The sequence below is a fragment of the Oncorhynchus gorbuscha genome, linkage group LG07 (genome assembly GCF_021184085.1).
Source record: "Oncorhynchus gorbuscha isolate QuinsamMale2020 ecotype Even-year linkage group LG07, OgorEven_v1.0, whole genome shotgun sequence".
Classification (NCBI taxonomy): domain Eukaryota; kingdom Metazoa; phylum Chordata; class Actinopteri; order Salmoniformes; family Salmonidae; genus Oncorhynchus; species Oncorhynchus gorbuscha.
This window is the reverse complement of record NC_060179.1, coordinates 9,027,544-9,052,896: the sequence shown is the minus strand read 5'-3', so window position 1 is coordinate 9,052,896 and position 25,353 is coordinate 9,027,544. Positions and strand designations below refer to the sequence as shown.

Below are 25,353 nucleotides of genomic sequence, written 5' to 3'. Positions count from 1 at the left end.
GAACTAAATGGTTGGTTCAGGTATATTGAGCAGGGCTAGAGGCTCTACAGTGAAATAAGACAATAATCACTAACCAGAACAGTAATGGATAAGGCATATTGATATTAGGGAAAGGCATGCGTAGCCGAGTGATCATAGGGGTCCAGTGAGTGGTTGGACTGGCTGGAGACATGGCGATTCAGACGGCTAGCAGGCCGGGGCTAGCAAGCTAGTGGAAGGGCCTTAGATGGACGTCACGACAGAGGAACGTCTGTTTTAGCCTCCGCGTGCAGTGATGTCGCTAGACCAGTCGTGATGGCTTAGTAGAGTGCCACGTAGCAGAGGGGTCCAAGTCCAATTGGCAAAATAGGTATAGTGGCCCAAAACATTGGCCTATGGATCTATTAAGCTTACAGTCCAATATGCTCTAGACAGCTATTTGGCCGCTGCTAGTAGCTAGCCGGCCGCAGCTAGCGGATGGCTATTCAGGGGACTTCGTGGCGTAGGGGCCAGTTGAGTACGCCCTCAAGCAGGTTGGTAGTCCAGTCGTGAAGGATCGGCGGGGTTCCGTGTCGCGTACCGGCAATAGAAGTGGTATTGTAGCCCAGGAGTGGCAGATGGGCCTCCTCAGCTAGCCGGGAGAATGGGCCTAGCATGGGCTAGTTCCAAGCTAATTGGTGCTTGCTTCGGGACAGACGTTAGCCAGGAATAGGCACTTGGATTGCAGCTAGCTAGCTGCGATGATCCAGGTGAAAAGGTTCAGGGCTTGCGGTAGGAATCCGGGGAAATGGAGAGAAAATAGGTCCGGTATGCTCTGGTTTGAGTCGCGTTGTACAAACTGGCAAGCTCTTTCCGAGCTAAAGTTTAGCTGATGACCGATAGCAGTGGATAGCTGACTACTAGCTAGTAGCTAGTTAGCTGGCTAGCTTCTGTTGGGGGATTCTGGTTCCAAGGTAAATAAAAATACTTTAGAAGAAACAGTTCCACACCACATTGGGTGAGGCGCGTTGCAGGAGAGTATTTTGAAGTTGAGGTTTAGAAAAATATTTTTTTAAAGATATGCGAAGAAAAATATATAAAAAGATATATATGTGGAACAAGACAAGACGAAGGACAAAGATGTCTGACTGCTACGCTAACTTTGATTGAGAGTGTGTCAGAAGTTTACATACAATCAATTAGTATTTGATAGCATTACCTTTGTGTAACTTAGGTGAATTATTTTGGGGAGCCTTCCACAAGAATTTTGGCCCATTCCTCCTGACAGAGCTGGAGTAAATTAGTCAGATTTGAAGGCCTCCTTGCTCGAACACGCATTTTCAGTTCTGCCCACAAATTTTCTATAGGGTTGAGGTCAGGGCTTTGTGATGGCCACTCCAATACCTTGACTTTGTTGTCCTTAAGCTATTTTGCCACAACTTTGGAAATATGCTTGTGGTCATTGTCCATTTGGAAGACCCATTTGCAACCAAGATTTAACTTCCTGACTTATGTCTTGAGATGTTGCTTCAATATATCCACATACTTTTCCGCATGAAGCCATCTATTTTGTGAAGTGCACCAGTCCCTCCTGCAGCAAAGCACCCCCACAACATGATGCTACCACCCCCGTGATTCACGGTTGGGATGGTGTTCTTCGGGCTTGCAAGCATCCCCCTTTTTCCTCCAAACATAATGATGGTCATTATGGCCAAACAGTTCTATTTTTGTTTCATCAGACCAGAGGACATTTCTCCGAAAAGTACGATCTTTGTCCCTTTGTGTGCAGTTGCAAACCATAGTCTGGCTTTTTATGGTGGTTTTGGAGCAGTGGCTTCTTCCTTACTGAGCGGCCTTTCAGGTTATGTCGATATAGGACTCGTTTTACTGTGGATATAGATGCTTTGTACCTGTTTCCTCCAGCATCTTCACAACGTCCTTTGCTGTTGTTCTGTGATTGATTTGCACTTTCGCAACAAAGTGTATTCATCTCTAGGTGACAGAACGCGTCTCCTTACTGAGCGATATGACAGCTGCGTGGTCCCATGGTGTTTATACGTGCATACTAATGTTTGTACAGCTGAACTTGGTATATCCAGGTGTGGAAATTGCTCCCAAGGATGAACCAGACTTGTGGAGGTCTACATTCTTTTCTGAGGCCTTGGCTGATTTCTTTTGATTTTCCCATGATGTCAAGCAAAGAGGCACTGAGTTTGAAGGTAGGCCTTGAAATACATCCACAGGTACACCTCCAATGGACTCAAAGGATGTCAATTAGCCTATAAGAAGCTTCTAAAGCCATGATATCATTTTCTGGAATTTTCCAAGCTGTTTAAAGGCACAGTCAACTTAGTCTATGTAAACTTCTGACCCACTGGAACTGTGATACAGTCGAATATAAGTGAAATAATCTGTCTGTAAACAATTGATGGAAAAATTACTTTTGTCAGGCACGAAATAGATGTCCTAACTTACTTGCCAAAACTATAGTTTGTTAACAAGAATTGTGTGAAGCGGTTGAAAAACGAGTTTTAATGACTCCAACCTAAGTGTTTGTAAACTTCCGACTTCAACAGTAGCCCCAGAGACATAAACTCTGTAAAAGTCACTGCTCTGCAATTCACTGCTTATTTACACTCTATGTGTCACGCCCTGACCTTAGAGAGCTTTTTATGTCTCTATTTTGGTTTGGTCAGGGTGTGATTTGGGTGGGCATTCTATGTTCAGTTTTCTATGTTTTGTATTTCTTTGTTTTGGCCGGCTTTGGTTCTCAATCAGAGACAGCTGTCTATCGTTGTCTCTGATTGGGAACCATACTTAGGTAGCTTTTTCCCACCGGTGTTTTGTGGGTAGTTGTTTTCTGTTTAGTGTTTTCTGCACCTGACAGGACTGTTTCGGTTTCATTTTTGCACTTTGTTATTTTGTTCAGTTCAATACAAGTCAAGTCATGAACTCTTACGACGCTGCGCTTTGGTCCTATTCTTCCTCATCCGACGACGACACCCATTACACTATGGACATAAAACCATGGGTTCCATATGGACTATGGACACAAAACCATGGGTTCCATTATTTAACTGCCTTCGTCAAGAGCTCCCGACCTAGACACATCGAAAACAGTAATCCAGGGAGATATTTAGAGTGGCTCCTGTTCATGATATGAAGAACACGCAGCACCTTTCAAAACAAAAACAAATCCAATAGTGTTGTTTTTGTTGTTGTTTATGAATCGGTGAAAGTGTCTGTTTTCTCTGCAGCACTCTTCTGGGGCCCCTCAGATAGAATCTTTGATAGTACAGTCCTTGGTAGCGAGCCGTGTCCGTGGCACTGTATTATCCTCAAAGCGGGCAAAGAAGGTGTTTAGTTTGTCTGGAAGCAAGACATCGGTGTCCGTGACGTGGCTGGTTTTCCTTTTTGTAGTCCGTGATTGCCTGTAGACCCTGCCACATACATCTCTTGTCTGAGCTGTTGAATTGCGACTCTACTTTGTCCCTATACCGACATTTCCCTTGTTTGATTGCCTTGTGGAGGGAATAACAACACTGTTTGTATTCGGCCATAATGCCAGTCATCTTTCCATGGTTAAAAGCAGTTGTTCGCTCTTTCAGTTTTGCGCGAATGCTGCCGCCTATCCACGGTTTCTGGTTAGGGTAGGTTGATGGTATGGTGTAGTAGAAACTGTTGTTCCAAATTGACACTTGGACTATTCCATGAGTTCTATGTAGCCAATGTTGGCTCACATAGACAGATGTTGTACTCGCCTAAATGTTCTGCATCCTAACCCTATAAGCATGACACGTAAGTTTACTGTGTATCAACAGTAGCTTGAAATTGATGCAAACAAAACTACACCACGCAGTGGAAGATTTCCTCCAAAGTATCAGTTGCATACGCCTACTGCAGCGATATTAAATCAGCATAGGCCTGATAACTAAATCAGCATAGGCCTGATAATCAGCAGGTGTCTGATAACTAATGATAGTATATTAGCCAGCAGGTTACAGAGCATTAAAGAGCCCCTTTCACAATACCCTCACACATTAAAATAAATATTATAACCCAGATTATCCCCCTCAAAGGGAGAGAAAAGCCCAGGAAGAACGAGATAAAGGGTCAAAATGTGCCTTCGTAACAGCAACATGTACTCCTCATCTAACACATAAAGAGAAAAACAAGATTGTTTGGTGTCGGTTTGTGTGTAATATGATTTATTACAATGAATCTGTAATAAAAGAAGTGCTCTGCTATATTTTCTGAGGTGAAATGGCGGTTGGGGCTTGTTATTGGGTAAACTTCAAGGTTGTGGTTAAATTATGATGTGGTGGACAGTGTTAAAAGGGTCAACAGACTCAGACAAATGAACATCTGTCTGTCTGGTCTCATGCTGCGCCTAAAAACTTCTCTGTCTACTGGGTGTATCCTTCATTTCCAGACAACATATTACTTTGACATCCAATTAGGTGAATATATATATATACAGTATAACTGAGCAAGAGGGGAGGATTGATGGATATTTCACAGTAAAAAAACAGTGACAGTATATAAAGTGATGTTTAGTGTTTACCTTGTGAAAGCTCTGGAAGTATGCTGCCTTGTCGTCTGGGTATTTCTCTAACCGCCGTGGGCCTTTACTATATAAAGTGATGTTTAGTGTTTACCTTGTGAAAGCTCTGGGAGTATGCTGCCTTCTCGTCTGGGTATTTCTCTAACCGCCTTGGGCCTTTACTGGACGCCTTCTTAAACATCAGCCAACACCTCCTGAAGATCTATGGAGAACACATGGAGAACAGAGCCATCAGTACCTTTAGGTCCATCAGAACCCCCAGCAGAAGAACCCCAAACCATTGAGAACACATGGAGAACAGAGCCATCAGTACCTTTAGGTCCATCAGAACCCCCAGCAGAAGAACCCCAAACCATTGAAAACACATGGTTATCATAAAACAATTAAAGTAATTAATTTAGAATTGTATAAAACAAAACAAAAAAACTCAAACAAATTGAATGCATTAATAAGCATCTTCACTGAATCATTTGTCCATCTCCTTTCCAAGTTTTCCAGCCAGCATCTCTCATTATTTATCTGTGTGGATATGAATCCAGACTCAATGACATGCTCACCGGTGCATCAACACATGAATAACTCACAGAGTAAACACCTTCCTCTCGGTCAGTTTAACCTGGACTGTTTGTGTAGTCATCTATTTATCAAGCCAGACCTATTAGTTTGGGTACACTGCTATTGCACAGTAACAGGCACACATATACACACACTAGGACACACCGTTTGCCAAAGGGCCACAACAAGGTCAAGATTAAAAATGGGTCACACACACACAGAGACACAGAGACAGAGAGACAGAGAGAGACAGAGAGAGAGAGAGACAGACAGAGAGACAGAGAAACAAAGAGAGAGAGAGAGAGACAGAGAGAGAGAGAGAGAGAGAGAGAGAGAGAGAGAGAGAGAGAGAGAGAGAGAGAGAGAGAGAGAGCGAGAGAGAACCTCACACAGGAGCAACAGAGCAACAGACACCCCGCCAAGACCAGTGAGACACCCTTCCAGACATGCAAGACCCCCTGCCGAAGGACCTGCACCGAGAGAAGCTACGACAAGAGGACCTATACCCATACACATCCCAACCAGCTAACACCATCCCAAACAAACCCTGGCCATGCTCTATATAGGCCCCCCATATCATATTTGGGGCAGCAGCGTAGCCTAGTGGTTAGAGCGTTGGACTAGTAACTGATATGTTGCAAGTTTGAATCCCCGAGCTGACAAGGTAGAAATCTGTCTTTCTGCCCCTAAACAAGGCAGTTAACCCACTGTTCCTTGGACATCATTGAAAATAAGAATTTGTTCTTAACTGACTTGCCTAGTTAAATAAAGGTAAATAAATAAAATATCAGACCTATACCCCTACCAAACAACAATTAGGCAACAACAAATTCAATCCCGTTTAGACAACTTCCTGGACAAAATAGTGAAGGTGTAAACTTGTCAGTAGAAAACCTAAACAGTATATTTGACCTCTCAGCTTCCAATAGAATCTAAACATTTCAAGTAGAGAACATAAGAAATTTAACAACAATGACAAATGGTTTGATGAATAATGCAAAAATCTAAGAAAGAATTTGAGAAACCTATCCAACCAAAAACACGCCTTCACTATGGTGAATCAGAAATCAGCTCGATGTAATTGACAAATCCATAGACTCTAACCACTTCTGGGACAGTTGGAACACACTAAGCAAACAACCACACAAAGAGTTACCTATCAAAAAAGGAGATGTGTGGATAAACCACTTCTCCAATCTTTTTGGCTCTATAACAAAGAACAAACAGCAAAAACATATACATGATCAAATACAACACTTTAGATTAAACTATTAAAGACTACCAGAACCTACTGGATTCTCCAGTTACCTTGAATGAACTCCAGGACAAAATAAAAACCCTCCAACCCAAAAAGGCCTGTGGTGTTGATGGTATCCTTAATGAAATTATCAAATATAGAGACATCAAATTCCAATTGGCTATACTAAAATTATTTAAATCATCCTCAGTTATGGCATCTTCCCCGATATTTGGAACTAAGGATTGATCACCCCAATCCACAAAAGTGGAGACAAATCTGACCCCAATAACTACTTTGGGATATGCGTCAACAGTAAGTCTTCTCATGCTTTGTTGACGTAAAAAAAGCTTTTCACTCAATTTGGCCTGAGGGTCTGCTATACAAATTCATTGAAAATGCTGTTGGGGGAAAAATATACGACATTATAAAATCCATGTACACAAACAACAAGTGTGAGGTTAAAATTGGAAAAGAACACACACATCTCTTTCCACAGGGCTGTGGGGTGAGACAGGGATGCAGCTTAAGCCCCATCCTCTTCAACATATGAATCAATGAATTGACGGGGGCTCTAAAACAGTCTGCAGCACCCGGCCTCACTCTACTAGACTCTGAAGTCAAATGTCTACTGATGATCTGGTGCTTCTGTCTCCAACCAAGGAGGGCCTACAGCAGCACCAAGATCTTCTGAACAGATTCTGGCAGACCTGGGCCCTGACAAAAGACAAAAAGAATGCCCACAAATACAAATTCCATCTAGACACAGTTGCCCTAGAGCACACTAAAAATTATACACACCAAAAATGTCCTCTGTGTACATTGTAAAACACCAAAAAATTTATGCAGATCAGAATTAGACAGAATTATCCAGAAAATAGCTGTTCAATTCTACAACCACCTAAAAGGAAGCGATTCCCAAACCTTCCATAACAAAGCGATCACCTACAGAGAGATGAACCTGGGGAAGAGTCCCCTAAGCAAGCTGATCCTGGGGCCCCCACAAGTTTAAAAAAAATAGAGACATTTCAAATGTTATAGTATGTCTATAACAGTGTTGTAACAATGTGCAAATAGTTCAAGTACATAAGGGAAAATACATTTAATTCTACCTTTTTATTTTTTTATTTTTTTTATTTCACCTTTATTTAACCAGGTAGGCTAGTTGAGAACAAGTTCTCATTTACAACTGTGACCTGGCCAAGATAAAGCATAGCAGTGTGAACAGACAACACAGAGTTACACATGGAGTAAACAATTAACAAGTCAATAACACAGTAGAAAAAAAGTCTGTTAAAGAACAAATCCTTATTTTCAATGACAGCCTATGAACAGTGGGTTAACTGCCTGTTCAGGGGCAGTACGACAGATTTGTACCTTGTCAGCTCAGGGATTTGAACGTGAAACCTTTTGGTTACTAGTCCAACACTCTAACCACTAGGCTACCCGAATATGGGTTGTATTTACAATGGTGTTTGTTCTTCACTGGTTGACATTTTCAAATCTTGCTGCTGTGATTGGTGGTATTTCACCCAATAGATATGGGAGTTTATCAAAAACATGTTGTTTTTTTAAATATTCTTTGTGGGTCTGTGTAACCTGAGTGAAAAATGTGTCTCTAATATGGTCATACATTGGGCAGGAGGTTAGGAAGTGCAGCTCAGTTTCCACCTCATTGTGTGGGCAGTGTGCACATAGCCTGTATTCTCTTGAGAGCCAGGTCTGCCCAAGGCGGCCTTTCTCAATTTTATTTTATTTAACCTTTATTTAACCAGGAAAAGCCCATTGAGACACAGAGTCTTTTTTTCAAGGGAGACCTGGCCAAGAAGGCAGCAACTACCACCAATACATTACATCATTAAAACATACAACATTACAATACAACAACATGATCCAGCCTAAAAAAAAGCATTTCCACTCCTCTGTAACAGAGTCTCCCATCAATATTTTACATCCATTCATGCCACTAACATATCTAGATGAAGCATGGATTGTAGATGATTCCATTCAGGGGCACTAACATATCTAGATGAAGCATGGATTGTAAATTATCCCATTCAGTGGTACTAACATATCTAGATGAAGCATGGATTGTAGATTATTCCATTCAGTGGCACTAACATACAGTGCCTTGTGAAAGTATTCGGCCCCCTTGAACTTTGCGACCTTTTGCCACATTTCAGGCTTCAAACATAAAGATATAAAACTGTATTTTTTTGTGAAGAATCAACAACAAGTGGGACACAATCATGAAGTGGAACAAAATTTATTGGATATTTCAAACTTTTTTAACAGATCAACAACTGAAAAATTGGGCGTGCAAAATTATTCAGCCCCTTTACTTTCAGTGCAGCAAACTCTCTCCAGATGTTCAGTGAGGATCTCTGAATGATCCAATGTTGACCTAAATGACTAATGATGATAAATACAATCCACCTGTGTGTAATCAAGTCTCCGTATAAATGCACCTGCACTGTGATAGTCTCAGAGGTCCGTTAAAAGCACAGAGAGCATCATGAAGAACAAGGAACACACCAGGCAGGTCCGAGATACTGTTGTGATGAAGTTTAAAGCCGGATTTGGATACAAAAAGATTTCCCAAGCTTTAAACATCCCAAGGAGCACTGTGCAAGCAATAATATTGAAATGGAAGGAGTATCAGACCACTGCAAATCTACCAAGACCTGGCCGTCCCTCTAAACTTTCAGCTCATACAAGGAGAAGACTGATCAGAGATGCAGCCAAGAGGCCCATGATCACTCTGGATGAACTGCAGAGATCTACAGCTGAGGTGGGAGACTCTGTCCATAGGACAACAATCAGTCGTATATTGTACAAATCTGGTCTTTATGGAAGAGTGGCAAGAAGAAAGCCATTTCTTAAAGATATCCATAAAAAGTGTTGTTTAAAGTTTGCCACAAGCCACCTGGGAGACACACCAAACATGTGGAAGAAGGTGCTCTGGTCAGATGAAACCAAAATTGAACTTTTTGGCAACAATGCAAAACGTTATGTTTGGCGTAAAAGCAACACAGCTCATCACCCTGAACACCACATCCCCACTGTCAAACATGGTGGTGGCAGCATCATGGTTTGGGCCTGCTTTTCTTCAGCAGGGACAGGGAAGATGGTTAAAATTGATGGGAAGATGGATGGAGCCAAATACAGGACCATTCTGGAAGAAATCCTGATGCAAAAGACCTGAGACTGGGACGGAGATTTGTTTTCCAACAAGACAATGATCCAAAACAAAGCAAAATCTAAAATGGAATGGTTCAAAAATAAACATATCCAGGTGTTAGAATGGCCATGTCAAAGTCCAGACCTGAATCCAATCGAGAATCTGTGGAAAGAACTGAAAACTGCTGTTCACAAATGCTCTCCATCCAACCTCACTGAGCTCGAGCTGTTTTGCAAGGAGGAATGGGAAAAAAATTTCAGTCTCTCGATGTGCAAAACTGATAGAGACATACCCCAAGCGACTTACAGCTGTAATCGCAGCAAAAGGTGGCGCTAAAAGTAGTAATTTAAGGGGGGTGAATAATTTTGCACGCCCAATTTTTCAGTTTTTGATTTGTTAAAAAAGTTAGAAATATCCAATAAATGTCGTTCCACTTCATGATTGTGTCCCACTTGATGTTGATTCTTCACAAAAATATAAAATTTTATATCTTTATGTTTGAAGCCTGAAATGTGACAAAAGGTCGCAAAGTTCAAGGGGGCCGAATACTTTCGCAAGGCACTGTATCTAGATGAAGCATGGATTGTAGATTATTCCATGCGTCTGGTGCACAAGAAGGGAAGGCGGTCTTGCCTAATACTGTGAATGTCCTGGACTCTCAATAGCAAGGCTATGCTCACTGAGTCTGTACATAGTCAAAGATGTCCTTAATGTTGAGTCAGTCACAGTAGTCTGATGTTCTGCCACGGTGTACTCTCCATCTTCCCCTCTCTCCTCCACTGCTCTCTCGCGCTTTCATGAAAGATACATTAAATCATCTTATTTTATGTAGTGAAATATTTTCCTAGTCAAGTAGTACATCCATATCAGTGTATCAGTGATTTGTTACTTGTCATGTTTTGTGTTTTTGTGTGTGTTGTGGAACCCAGGAAGAGTAGCAGCTGCTTCTGCAAAAGCTACTGGGGATCTAGATAAACCAATCACCTATATCATCCATAACAGACCAGACACTGACAGCGTAAATCCTTTAACCTTTCACATCATTATATTATTCTGTGTGATTTACTCTGAGATGTCAGCCCTTAAAGATGTCTGTGGTCATTGACTGATTTATAGTTCACTGATGAGTTTGGCTCACAGACTTCCTGTCTCCACTTTATTATATTAATAGATAATACCTTAAAGGCACCCGGAAAGACCAGGGAAGCACAAATGTTGTCCTCCAAACATAACAGTCTGTAAATGCATGAAGAGCCTTTCCGTCTGGAACAGAGTGATCTAAACCAAATACAAGCCTACAGCCCAGTCCTGAAAAAAAGCTTGGTATTATTTATAGAATGGCCCAGTTCCCTTATTGTTGTGATATTGTGCAGAATGGCCAGGTTCCCTGATTGTTGTGATATTGTGCAGAATGGCCAGGTTCCCTGATTGTTGTGATATTGTGCTGAATGGCCAGGTTCCCTGATTGTTGTGATATTGTGTAGAATGGCCCAGTTCCCTGATTGTTGTGACATTGTGCTGAATGGCCCAGTTCCCTGATTGCTGTGATATTGTGTAGAATGGCCCAGTTCCCTGATTGTTGTGATATTGTGGTGAATGTCCCAGTTCCCTGATTGTTGTGATATTGTGTAGAATGGCCCAGTTCCCTGATTGTTGTGGATCTATGTATTTCCTGTCTGTTATAGCTTGCTAATAATCATCTGTGTGAATATCAACTGAATTTCAATGATTATCTCTCTCTGCATCGCCGCCGTTGAGGGGGGGGGTTGTGTATCCTGGAATCATTTGTTTATTCATCTGATGTACTTAATAAAAAGAACACAGAGCCTGAACTTCACACTCCAGGAGATCGACTGTTCTTACCTGTTCTTCCCACCTGTTCTGATCCAATGGATGGTGCTCAGGGCCACAGAGACAGAGACAGAGAGACAAGAGACAGGCAGAACGCAGAGAGACAGAGAGACAGAGATTATACAGATAAAAACAATGAGAGAGACAGAGGAGACAGAGAGACAGAGAGACAGAGAGAGACAGAGACAGAGACAGAGAGATGGAGAGAGACAGAGACAGAGACAGAGACAGAGACAGAGACAGACAGAGACAGAGACAGAGACAGAGAGACAGAGACAGAGACAGAGACAGAGACAGAGACAGAGACAGAGACAGAGACAGAGACAGAGACAGAGACAGAGACAGAGACAGAGACAGAGACAGAGAGAGACAGAGACAGAGACAGAGACAGAGACAGAGACAGAGACAGAGACAGAGACAGAGACAGAGACAGAGACAGAGAGACAGAGACAGAGACAGAGACAGAGACAGAGACAGAGACAGAGACAGAGACAGACAGAGACAGAGACAGAGACAGAGACAGAGACAGAGACAGACAGAGACAGACAGAGACAGACAGAGACAGAGACAGAGACAGAGACAGAGACAGAGACAGAGACAGAGACAGAGACAGAGACAGAGACAGACAGAGACAGAGACAGAGACAGAGACAGAGACAGAGACAGAGACAGAGACAGAGACAGAGACAGAGACAGAGACAGAGAGAGAGAGAAGAGAAAAGAGAGACAGGAGATAGACAGAGAGCAAGACAGAGACAGAGACAGAGAGAGCGAGACAGAGACAGAGACAGAAATAAAGAGTGGAGAGAGAAAGAAAGAGAGAGAGACAGAGACAGAGAGAGAGAGACAGAGACAGAGAGAGAGAGAAAGAGAGAGAGAGAGAGAGAGAGAAGAAAGAGAGAGAGAGAAGAGAGAGAGAGAGAGAGAGAGAGAAGAGAGAGAGAGAGAGAGAGAGAGAGAGAGAGAGAGAGAGAGAGAGAGGGGGTGCGCAACACAATGCTTTAATGTAGCAGGGGACACTTAAGATATCGATGAGCTTTATCTAGAAAGTGCTATCACAAAAGAGGCCATAGTCAATAATAACATTAATAATGATACTTTTGTAATATTTGACCTAAGTATGAAAAAAAATGCATACCATTAAAGCCCAAAAGGCAAAAATGAGTTTCCTGGTCGTTGATCATGATCTATATCTGTAATAGTATGCCTGTCATTTAGAAATGGGATCCTGCTGCATCAAAATCACCTCTTGAAAGAAAAGCGACGAAACAAAACCATTCATTGCCTACAGTACACAAAGTGATTCACTCGGAGAACGACGAGAAGTCATTACGATGCAACAAAGCAAGCTCAGAGAGATAGATACAGTGTTTATGAGAACAAAAGGAACGAAGGAAAGGGCTTCATTCCACCTGTTCCACGGTTGTCAAAATGCTTTGTCAGTGAGTGTTTCTGGGTCTTATTCAGGAAGACTTTAATACTGATTCTAATTACATTGAGGTGAATGAGACTCTGACGCTTCTAGAACGTGTGACTAATTAGAATGCCGGAACATTATTCTGTACAGGGAGAGCAGGAGAGAGAGATAGAGATGTGTGAGCGTGTGTTTGAACAAAGACAGACTCATCTCCCAGAAAGAAGAAGAAAGATGCTGTTAAAGTTCAATCAGCGTCTTTTCTTAGGGCATGATCTTATTAGCAGCAGATGAATGCAAAATGGTTACCTCTATTCTGGCCCTTACATTTATGTGAAGAACTACCCCCCAGAGAATCATACTGTGGCTACAGTATGTTGCTGTCTTTTAACAAATAACACTTTTCCATTTGTCTACAAGAGCTTTTCAAAAAGAGTATTGTATTTTTCATGTTTAGTCTCTTATTGTATACCAAAGCAAAAGCTCTTACAGGAGTTTGATGGCAGAAGTCCACAAGGTGCACAATGATAACTACAGTTTATTGATTTCAGTGTGGAAAGAAACCAATTGTACCAAACATGAACAATTGTGGTTCACAAAAATACATTATATTTATGGCCAAAAGAACAAATGAAATCAGTGTAGCTTGTTTCCTCTGCCTTGGTGGCACAGCTCTCATAGGCACAGCTCTCATAGGCACAGGTCTCATAGGCACAGTTCTCATAGGCACAGTTCTCACACAGATCTCATAGGCACAGTTCTCACCGGCACAGTTCTCATAGGTACAGGTCTCGGAGGTACAGGTCTCGGAGGTACAGGTCTCGGAGGTACAGGTCTCGGAGGTACAGGTCTCGGAGGTACAGGTCTCGGAGGCAGAGCACTTGGAGCCAGAGCACTTGGAGCCAGAGTCTCGGAGGCAGAGCTCTCGGAGGCAGAGCACTTGGAGCCAGAGTCTCGGAGGCACAGGTCTCGGAGGTACAGGTCTCGGAGCCAGAGTCTCGGAGTCAGAGTCTCGGAGGCAGAGCTCTCGGAGGCAGAGCTCTCAGAGGCAGATTGCACTCTGAAATCTCAACGGCAGTCACTGGCCTGTCCTGACCTGTCATTATGAGTGTTCTGAACAACACAGACCTTCTGTGTTGTTCAGACCTATGAGAGCTGTGCCTATGAGAGCAATTCAGAACACTTTTTACGCTGCTTCCAATTCAGAACACTTTTTACGCTGTTTCCAATTCAGAACACTTTTTACGCTGCTTCCAATTCAGAACACTTTTTACACACATTCCAATTCAGAACACTTTTTACACACATTCCAATTCAGAACACTTTTTACGCTGCTTCCAATTCAGAATACTTTTTACGCTGCTTCCAATTCAGAACACTTTTTACGCTGCTTCCAATTCAGAACACTTTTTACGCTGTTTCCAATTCAGAACACTTTTTACGCTGTTTCCAATTCAGAACACTTTTTACACACATTCCAATTCAGAACACTTTTTACACACATTCCAATTCAGAACACTTTTTACACACATTCCAATTCAGAACACTTTTTACACACATTCCAATTCAGAACACTTTTTACACACATTCCAATTCAGAACACTTTTTGCACACATTCCAATTCAGAACACTTTTTACACACATTCCAATTCAGAACACTTTTTACACATATTCCAATTCAGAACACTTTTTGCACACATTCCAATTGAGAACACTTTTTACACACTTTCCAATTCAGAACACTTTTTGCACACATTCCAATTCAGAACACTTTTTGCACACGTTCCAATTCAGATCACTTTTTGCACACGTTCCAATTCAGAACACTTTTTACCCACGTTCCAAATCAGAACTCTTCTTTACAGATGTTTCAAATCAGAATTCAATTCAATCCTCAACACACAAACAGGTGAAATATTATGTAAATATTTAGCAATGGCAGATATTGTACATAATGATCATAAATCAATGATATCCTATGTGGGTAGAAGGGCTTGTGGGTAGAAGAGTTTGTCTCCAGGATACAGTTCTCATAGAAATGCAAGAGGCAGAGACCACAGACATTAAACTGGCTCATTAAAATGTTACATCGCAATCATTTTAGGTTTTATGAAGTTGATAACAGAGTCATTTTCTACGTGTTTTTCTAGAATCTCTTCACTGCTATGCTGGTTTAAATTCCGGTCCGTATTTCGTTTTGTGTCGTGGAATCTTCCAGAGTCTAGCCTGATCAAACCACAGCAGAACACAGCTGCGATAAAAAAAGGGCTCCTTCAGAAGTGAAAATGGTGAAATAACCTTTTAAACCCTGGTAATGAGTCACCTTTGAAACCTCTGTAATGTCCTGTAAGTGGACCCTGATGTCCATCCGTTCAGGACATGGTGAAAGTTCTGCCGATATTGAAGATGTGTCTGGCCTCTCAATAAAACATAAGTGAACTGCCCCTGAAGGCACATTACTTACCTGCTGAACAGGCTGAGACACAATCTAAATGATTTCCAATGACAGCTAGCTTCATGTATATGACTAATCTCACATCAGGTAAAAATAGCAAAGACTCTCTGAAGGTCTGTTCAGGAACGAGTGTGGTGCTCACAGTATCAACATCCATTATATCTCAGGTGCTGGGTAAGAACGAGGACACATCTTGTGTTGAGAGGAGACCAGAACTCTGATCCATGTTCCCAGAAAGGGAAATGACATTTTCTTATTATTATTTATTTTACCAGGTAAGTTTACTGAGAATACATTCTCATTTACAGCAACAACCTGGGGAATAGTTACAGGGGAGAGAATGAGCCAATTGTAAACTGGGGATTATTAGGTGACCGTGATGGTTTGAGGGCCAGATTGGGAATATAGCCAGGACACTGGGGTTAACACCCCTACTCTTACGATAAGTGTCATGGGATCTTTAGCTAAATGACTTAAATGTAATGTAATGTAATGACCTCAGAGAGTCACGACACCCATTTAACATCCTATCTGAAAGACAGCACCCTACACAGAGCAGTGTCCTGGGGCATTGGGATATTTTTAAGCGCAGAGGAAAGAGTGCCTCCTACTGGCCGTCCAACACCACTTCCTGCCGAATCTGGGCTCCCAACAAGGGATTGACCAGGACCAACCCTGCTTAGCTTGAGAAGCAAGCCAGCAGTAGTATGCATGGTGGTATGCTGCTGTCTTTGAAAGCAAGAAACACGGATGGATCACCACTGTTTTATCATTGCCAGGGGTGACATTTTCTTATTCATCCCTAGGCTATTTCAACTGCTATTTCCCAGCTACTCATAGGATTCTGTCTTGTACTTCAAGGGATTCCACCTGATGCCAAATGGTATATAGCGGTGCTGGTTTTAAGGAATCCCAAAGACACTCAAGTAGAATAATTAGCTAATTACCATCTAATTGTCTTTCTACTGATGTCACTTCACATAAAAGTAACCAATATGGACGTAGCTAGGGCACCCACCGCACAGCTACAGTACCCCCCCAACAGCTACAGTACATCCCCCCCCAACAGCCACAGTACCCCCCCTACAGCACCACCCTAACAGCTAGAGTACCCGCCCAATAGCTACAGTACCCCCCAACAGCTTTAGTACCCCCCTACAGCTACAGTACCTCCCCAACAGCTACAGTACTCACCCAACAGCTACAGTACCCCCCCCAACAGCTACAGTCCCTCCCCCAACAGCTTCAGTACCCCCACAACAGCTACAGTACCCCCTACAGCTACAGTACCCCCCCCAACAGCTTCAGTACCCCCAACAGCTACAGTACCCCCTACAGCCACAGTACCCCACCTACAGCTACAGTACCCCTCAACAGCATCCCCGCTACAGTACCTCCCCAACAGCTACAGTACTCACCCAACAGCTACAGTACCCCCCACCCAACAGCTACAGTACCCCCCACCCAACAGCTTCAGTACCCCCACAACAGCTACAGTACCCCCTGCAGCTACAGTACCAGCTACAGTACCCCCTACAGCCACAGTACACCACCTACAGCTACAGTACCCCCAACAGCATCCCCGCTACAGTACCCCCCCCCTACAGCCACAGTACCCCCTCCCTACAGCTACAGCACCCCCTACAGCCACAGCATCGCCCCACAGCTACAGTACCCTCCCCCTACAGCCACAGTACCCCCCTACAGCTACAGCACCCCCCCCCAGCTACAGCCACAGCATCGCCCCACAGCTGCAGTACCCTCCCCCCTACAGACACAGTACCCCCTACAGCTACAGTAACCCCCCTACAACTACAGTAACCCCCCTACAGCCACAGTACCCCCCACAGCCACAGTACCACCCCCTACAGCCACCACCCTCCCTACAGCTACAGATCCCCCGCTACAGCTACAGATCCCCCGCTGCAGCTACAGCACCCACCCCACAAGCTACAGTAACCACCCCACAAGCTACAGTAACCCCCCTACAGCTACAGTAACCCCTCTACAGCTACAGTAACCACCCCACAAGCTACAGTATTACCCCTACAGCTACAGTAACACCCCTACAGCTACAGTAACACCCCCTAAAGCTACAGTAACCCCCTACAGCTACAGTAACCACCCCACAAGCTACAGTAACCCCCCTACAGTAACCCCCTACAGCTACAGTAACAACCCTACAGCTACAGTAACCCCCTAAAGCTACAGTAACCCCCCTACAGCTACAGTACCCCCTACAGCTACAGTACCCCCTACAGCCACAGTAACACCCCTACAGCTACAGTAACCCCCTACAGCTACAGTAACCCCCATACAGCTACAGTAACCCCCTACAGTTACAGTAACCCCCTCTACAAGCTACAGTAACCCCCCTACAGCTACAGTAACCCCCCTACAGCTACAGTAACCCCTCCTACAGCTACAGTAACACCCCTACAGCTACAGTAACCCCTCCTACAGCTACAGTAACCCCTCCTACAGCTACAGTAAACCCCCTACAGCTACAGTAACCCACACAAGCTACAGTAACCCCCTACAATCTTCAGTAACCCACACAAGCTACAGTAACCCCCTACAGCTACAGTACCCACTAGAGCTACAGTAAACCCCCCTATAAGCTACAGTAACCCTCACACAAGCTGCAGTACCCCCATTGCTAGTATCTGCTCAGTTTGTCTCTGAATGGTTTGTCCTCTGACAGTAACCCCCCATTGCTACAGTATCCCCCCCATTGCTACAGTACCCCCTACAGCTATAGAACACCGCCTACAGCTACAGTAACCCCCTACAGCTATAGAACACCCCCTACAGCTACAGTAACCCCCTACAGCTACAGTAACCCCCCTACAGCTACAGTACCCCCAACTACAGCTACAATAACCCCCTACAGCTACAGTACCCCCAACTACAGCTACAATAACCCCCCTACAGCTACAGTACCCCCAACTACAGCTCCATGTCCTGACCCCCCCCTACAGCTCCATGTCCTGACCCCCTACAGCTCCATGTCCTGACCCCCTCCCCCCAAAGCTCCATGGCCTGACCCCCCTAAAGATCCATGGCCTGACCCCCCCCTAGTGGTGTGGGGGGCCTACAGCTCCATCCAATCAAAACAAATGTATGTATATAGCATATCTGCTGATATCTCAAAGTGCTGCATAGAAAACCAGCCTAAATCCCCAAACAGCAAGCAATGCATGGCCTGGGCCCCCCCCCTACAGCTCCATGTCCTGACCCTCCCTTACAGCTCCATGGCCTGACCCCCCCCCCCTCCTTACAGCTCCATGGCCTGACCCCCTCCCCACAGCTCCATGGCCTGACCCTCCCTTACAGCTCCATGGCCTGACCCCCCCCCCTTACAGCTCCATGGCCTGACCCCCCCCCCCCTCCTTACAGCTCCATGGCCTGACCCCCCCATGGCCTTACCTACACATCATGTCTCCACACTAACCCATTAGGACATAGATATTACAGAGTTATCATGTCTCCACTCTAACCCATTAGGACATAGATATTACAGAGTTATCATGTCTCCACTCTAACCCATTAGGACATAGATATTACATTAATGGACTAGTTTGGCCTATGAATGTTTGATGAGGAGCTGTAGCCATACACAGGGAAAGAGGGATGGGTAAGAAGAGGGATGAAGAGGTAAAGAGAGGAAGACATGGATGCAGTTAAGAGAGAGGAGGGAAGAAGGAGAGAGAGAGAAAATAAAAGAAAGAGATCCCAACAGAGAGAGAGATGGATGAGGGAAATGATGACTGCTATGATTGCTGTACCAACTGTCAGTTAGGAACAAATTCTCATTTTACAATGACAACCTAGCTGACTTGTCTAGTTAAATAAAAGGTTTTAAAAAATATATAGGAGAGAGAGAGAGAGAGAGAGAGAGAGAGAGAGAGAGAGAGAGAGAGAGAGAGAGAGAGAGAGAGAGAGAGAGAGAGAGAGAGAGAGAGAGATTGAGCAGAGAGAGAGTTAAATAAAAGAGAGCGAGAGAGCGAGAGAGCGAGAGAGCGAGAGAGCGAGAGAGAGAGAGAGAGAGAGAGAGAGAGAGAGAGAGAGAGAGAGAGAGAGAGAGAGAGAGAGAGAGAGAGAGAGAGAGAGAGAGAGAGAGAGAGAGAGAGAGAGAGAGAGAGAGAGATATCACAAAGTGGCTGTTGAGAAGCCTGGCACGATATCGTGCAGGTCTTCATCAGGATAGATGATCTGTTTAAACAGACCCGTGAATAGATTATAATACACGAGGCAACAGAGAAACACTGAGGCTGTTCCTCTTCAACAGTAGAATTCCTATTTCAGACAACACTATTATACTATCTCGTTCTACGCCAATAAGTCAACGGGGCCCCGGCTCTGTTTCCCGAAACACGCTCCATTCTCATGCAAATATTCCTGTCAAGCACAGGCAACCAAGGCAGTGCTTGTCCCTGTGTTTTCTTATTACTCTGGGGATGCCTGGCCTTTGTTGACCACTGTAGCGTGGGAACGAGGAACATTAGGTAGAATGTCAAACGCGGCAGACAATGCCGTCATCACTCCTCACGGAGCATTCTTAATAAAAAACAGGACCCGAAATAGGAGCCAAATTATTCTCAAGGAGATATAGGTCAATCTTGAAGTTTCTCCTTTCTCAAGTGTGGTGGATTGGAGGGCACGGGGGAATGTTTCCTGGAAACAGCACAGTGTATTGCTCATGTCACTGCATACACAAACACACATACAGTATACGCACAACACAAACAAACACAGAAACACACACAGAAACACACACACTTGTTTGAGTCTTGGACCTAGCCGGCCTGCCCTGGCTGTCACATAATACACGATTGACTGTCAAAGGTTTCCTACAGAAGTAGCACTGGCAATAGGTTGACAACATTGTTGATTTTTTTTTACAAATAAACCTGATCACAGCACAGTACCCTGCAATCATAATCACATCAGTTCCAGAACATGCCCTGTGCTGGTTAAAATGCTCCTGTAACGTCGTTCTTCGTTTGTCGAAAGAGAGTCGGACCGAAATGCAGCGTGGTTGTTACTCATGATCTTTAATGAAGGAAAACGGAACGATACATGAAATAACTCATAAATACAAAAACAACAAACGGAACGTGAAACCTATTACAGCCTATCTGGTGAACACTACACAGAGACAGGAACAATCACACACGAATACAAAGCGAAACTCAGGCTACCTAAATACGGTTCCCAATCAGAGACAACGAGAATCACCTGACTCTGATTGAGAACCGCCTCAGGCAGCCAAGCCTATACAACACCCCTAATCAGCCGCGATCCCAAATATTACAAACCCCAATACGAAAATACAATAACATAAACCCATGTCACACCCTGGCCTGACCAAATAATATAACGAAAACACAAAATACAATGACCAAGGCGTGACAGCTCCTAGATGGTTTATACTTGTAGGGCTGGTTATAATTACATTATAACCATGTAAACAACGGTTATGAATGTAGACCGCCAGGAAAATAAAATAACAGTCATAACCACCACCCAAAAAACACTAAATAAATGCTATGCTCATGCAATGGAATGTATTTTTTTGTAATGTGTACTGAGTTGAATCAACAAATAACAGCACATATTTTAGCAGATATTTTACTTCCTGCTTTGCACCTATAGGTACCCTTCCATTGTCTGCCAGTCATTGACCTGAATGGGGACGGACGTTCTATCCATTCTATTTCTATGGCAACACATGAGCTGAGAGGAGCTGAGAGGAGAGGAGAAAATGCGTGTCCAAATGGTTACTACGGTGACCGCAGACATTTGGCTAGCTAATTCCCGTCTTCCAACATTCCAAATGGTTACTACGGTGACCGCGGACATTTGGCTAGCTAATTCCCGTCTTCCAACATTCCAAATGGTTACTACGGTGACCGCGGACATTTGGCTAGCTAATTCCCGTCTTCCAACATTCCAAATGGTTACTACGGTGACCGCGGAAATTTGGCTAGCTAATTCCCGTCTTCCAACATTCCAAATGGTTACTACGGTGACCGTGGACATTTGGCTTTGGCTAGCTAATTCCAGTCTTCCAACATTCCAAATGGTTACTACGGTGACCGCGGACATTTTCCAACATTCCAAATGGTTACTACGGTGACCGCGGACATTTGGCTAGCTAATTCCGTCTTCCAACATTCCAAATGCTAATTCCCTAATTCCCGTCTTCCAACATTCCAAATGGTTACTACGGTGACCGCGGACATTTGGCTAGCTAATTCCCGTCTTCCAACATTCCAAATGGTTACTACGGTGACCGCGGACATTTGGCTAGCTAATTCCCGTCTTCCAACATTCCAAATGGTTACTACGGTGACCGCGGACATTTGGCTAGCTAATTCCCGTCTTCCAACATTCCAAATGGTTACTACGGTGACCGCGGACATTTGGCTAGCTAATTCCCGTCTTCCAACATTCCATGACTGTCACAGTCCTATGTACTGCTTGATGTTATTGGTTTAAAATATTGAATACATTTTTTGAATACATTGTTTTGTACATTTCTGTCCTCGTGGGATTTCTGATTCCAGTTTATAAACTGGGTGGTTGAAGCCATGGAATACTGATTGGCTAACAGCCGTGGTTAATCATACCGTATACCACAGGTATGACAAAACACTTATTGTGACTGCTCTAATTACATTGGTAAACAGTTTATAATAGCAATAAGGCACTGCTGGAGGTCTGTGGTACATGGCTTTGCGTTGCTTTACGTCGTGCTTTAAGTACAGCCCTTAACTGTGGAACAGCAGCCACATACCACAAACCCCCTGCAGTGCCTTATTGCAATTTTAAACTGTTTACCAATGTAATGACTGGTGTATATCTGTGATATTTGATGTGAGCAGCATGTCCCTATTATGGACGTCACAGGAGGCTGCTGAGGGGAATACGGCTCATCATAATGTCTGGAATGGAGTAAATGGAATGGTATCAACCACATGGAAATATATCTGATGTATTTGATACCATTCCATTGATTCCATTGGAGAAATTACGATGAGCACGTCCTCCCCAATGAAGGTTCCACTGGCCGCCTGTGACAGACGTAGGGTGCATTTTAAAATACTCTGCCAATTGATTCACAGTGGAAATATTCTGTTCTCAGTCATCATTATGACAATTGCCTGTTCTGTAAAACATCCCTTATCCCAAAGCCTCTCAGTATTACAGCTTCCGTCAGCAATCCCTCTGCAGCCAGAGAGCAATTTCCATTTAAAACTATCTACAAGGCTGAAGCTGTTTGCCACTTGCTGTGTTCACGGACAATAACACCAAAAGAAAAATGGATTTGACTATGTAAGAATAGTCTCTCTCTCTCTCTCTCTCTCTCTCTCTCTCTCTCTCTCTCTCTCTCTCTCTCTCTCTCTCTCTCTCTCTCTCTCTCTCTCTCTCTCTCTCTCTCTCTCTCTCTCTCTCTCTCTCTCTCTCTCTCTCTCTCTCTCTCTCTCTCTCTCTCTCTCTCTCTCTCTCTCTCTCTCTCTCTCTCTCTCTCTCTCTCTCTCTCTCTCTCTCTCTCTCTCTCTCTCTCTCTCTCTCTCTCTCTCTCTCTCTCTCTCTCTCTCTCTCTCTCTCTCTCTCTCTCTCTCTCTCTCTCTCTCTCTCTCAACGTTTTCAGCACAAACACAGACAAACAAAACGGGCCACTGTAAATCTGCTTCTGAGTGTACTAGTCAGTCTATTATTGTGTACGAGCATGACTGTCTGAGTGTGCTCCTACATTCACTAGTATTGTATTCATTCTGTCTCAGCATGGGAAACAGATAACATACCCCTCACAACACAAACATCTACATTTAACCCCAGCTCGTTATAGCCATGTTGTGGGAGGAAAGGTAGCCTAGAGGTTAGAGCATTGGGCCAGTAACCAAAAGGTTGCTAGTTTGAACCCCAGAGCCAACAAGGTGAACTATATGTTGATGTGCCTTTGAGCTAGGCCTACTTGCTCCAGGGTTGCTATTGATAATGGCGGACCCTGGCTGTGACCTGACTGTCCCAGGGGGAGTAGGGATATGCAAAAAAACACTGGACAAATATAAGCACCCACCAAATTATTTTTGTAGGGACTGACGTTTGTAGCCTAGCCATTAGCATGCTACATTAGCTTCCACACATTAGTGTCCATGCATTAGTGTCATTGCATAAGGCTAGTTATTAGCCTGGTCTCAGATTTGTATGGCAATGATTGCTAGTATATAATAACTATACTGCAGGCATATAAACTAGTCACACAGGTGTTGGCTGTGTGGAGAGACCAATTGGAAGCTACTAGCCTGTGAAGGTGTTGGCTGTTGTGTGGAGAGACGAGCAATGTCAGAGTGGAGTAGAATACAGTATATGAGATGAGTAATGCAAGATATCTACACATTATTAAAGTGACTATTATTCCATTTATTAAAGTGGCCAGTGATTTAAAGTCTATGTATATAGGGCAGCAGCCTCTCTGAGTCAGTGGTGGCTATTTAACAGTCTGATGGCCTTGAGATAGAAGCTGTTTTTCAGTCTCTCGGTCTCTGCTTTGATGCACCTGCACTGACCTCGCCTTCTGGATGATAGCGGGTTGAACAGACACGCACAGATATGAGAGAGGTTGATGCTGGAATATCATCAGAGGACTTAAGGATGGTAATCCTAGTCCAGTGGTTAAGATACAGCCTGAGGATTGCTCCTAAAGTAGTACTGATGTTTAGGCTCCTAAAGAAGTACTGATGTTTAGGCTCCTAAAGAAGTACTGATGTTTAGGCTCCTAAAGAAGTACTGATGTTTTGGCTCCTAAAGTAGTACTGATGTTTTGGCTCCTAAAGAAGTACTGATGTTTTGGCTCCTAAAGAAGTACTGATGTTTTGGCTCCTAAAGAAGTACTGATGTTTTGGCTCCTAAAGAAGTACTGATGTTTTGGCTCCTAAAGAAGTACTGATGTTTAGGCTGCTAAAGAAGTACTGATGTTTAGGCTCCTAAAGAAGTACTGATGTTTTGGCTCCTAAAGAAGTACTGATGTTTTGGCTGCTAAAGAAGTACTGATGTTTTGGCTCCTAAAGAAGTACTGATGTTTAGGCTGCTAAAGAAGTACTGACGTTTTGGCTCCTAAAGAAGTACTGATATTTAGGCTCCTAAAGAAGTACTGATGTTTAGGCTCCTAAAGAAGTACTGATGTTTAGGCTCCTAAAGAAGTACTGATGTTTTGGCTGCTAAAGAAGTACTGATGTTTTGGCTCCTAAAGAAGTACTGATGTTTAGGCTGCTAAAGAAGTACTGACGTTTTGGCTCCTAAGGAAGTACTGATGTTTAGGCTCCTAAAGAAGTACTGATGTTTAGGCTCCTGAAGAAGTACTGATGTTTAGGCTCCTGAAGAAGTACTGATGTTTAGGCTGGCTCGCTCATGCAGTAGCTACTGTACATCTGCAATGTGTTATTCTTTACAACCAGAGGATATGCAGTATCCATACATGAATACTGAAGCAATGTTTTGGCTGGTTCAATGATGCATTGAACAGGGCCTGGGCTGTACACAGACTCGGTTCTATATCTAGATTTCACCACGACTACTAGAAGCAACAGGGATCTCTTGCATATTCCAACTGTAACTAACTTGATTTAGCCCCCAGCTCTGAATAACAGTTTCCAAATGTAATTACACACTGTAAAATAAACACGCGTGTTTTGTTAGAGAGGACGAGGGGTGAAAAAAAGCCTTTTAGCTCATTGTCAACGTCAAAGCAAGTACAGCAATGGACTTTGTCATATTGTTTTTGTCTCGTTTCAACTAAAGAACACACTGTTGGAATAAATGGGCAATGATTCAGCGTGACTGTGTGTATTCTCAGCATGGAGCCATTGTGGAATGCAATTATCACTTTAGCTAAGACTTTTCATCAGAATGAGAGGGAAGGGGGGGCACCTAGTCAGTTGTACAACTGAATGCCTTCAACTGAAATGTGTCTGATCTAAATGCTTGCTGCAGAGTACTTCAAACAGTCTTACGACAAATCAATTCAATATTCTCTTCTTGCATAAAGAACATACCATACATTCTGCCCAGGGGTCAAAGGTTCAACCACTCTGACCTACACATGATGTATAGGCTACATCACAGACATT

At 43.6% G+C, this 25,353-nt stretch overlaps 1 protein-coding gene across 2 annotated transcripts in view; it reads right to left on the bottom strand.

Moving 5' to 3' along the window:
* Positions 1–25,353, bottom strand: part of LOC124039097 (docking protein 6-like) — a 116,500-nt gene that overhangs the window by 63,651 nt on the left and 27,496 nt on the right. For both annotated transcript variants that reach the window (XM_046354978.1, XM_046354979.1), the window contains exon 2: positions 4,617–4,724. In XM_046354978.1, the coding sequence (XP_046210934.1) occupies positions 4,617–4,724 (108 nt within the window). The remainder of the gene's footprint in view (positions 1–4,616; positions 4,725–25,353) is intronic.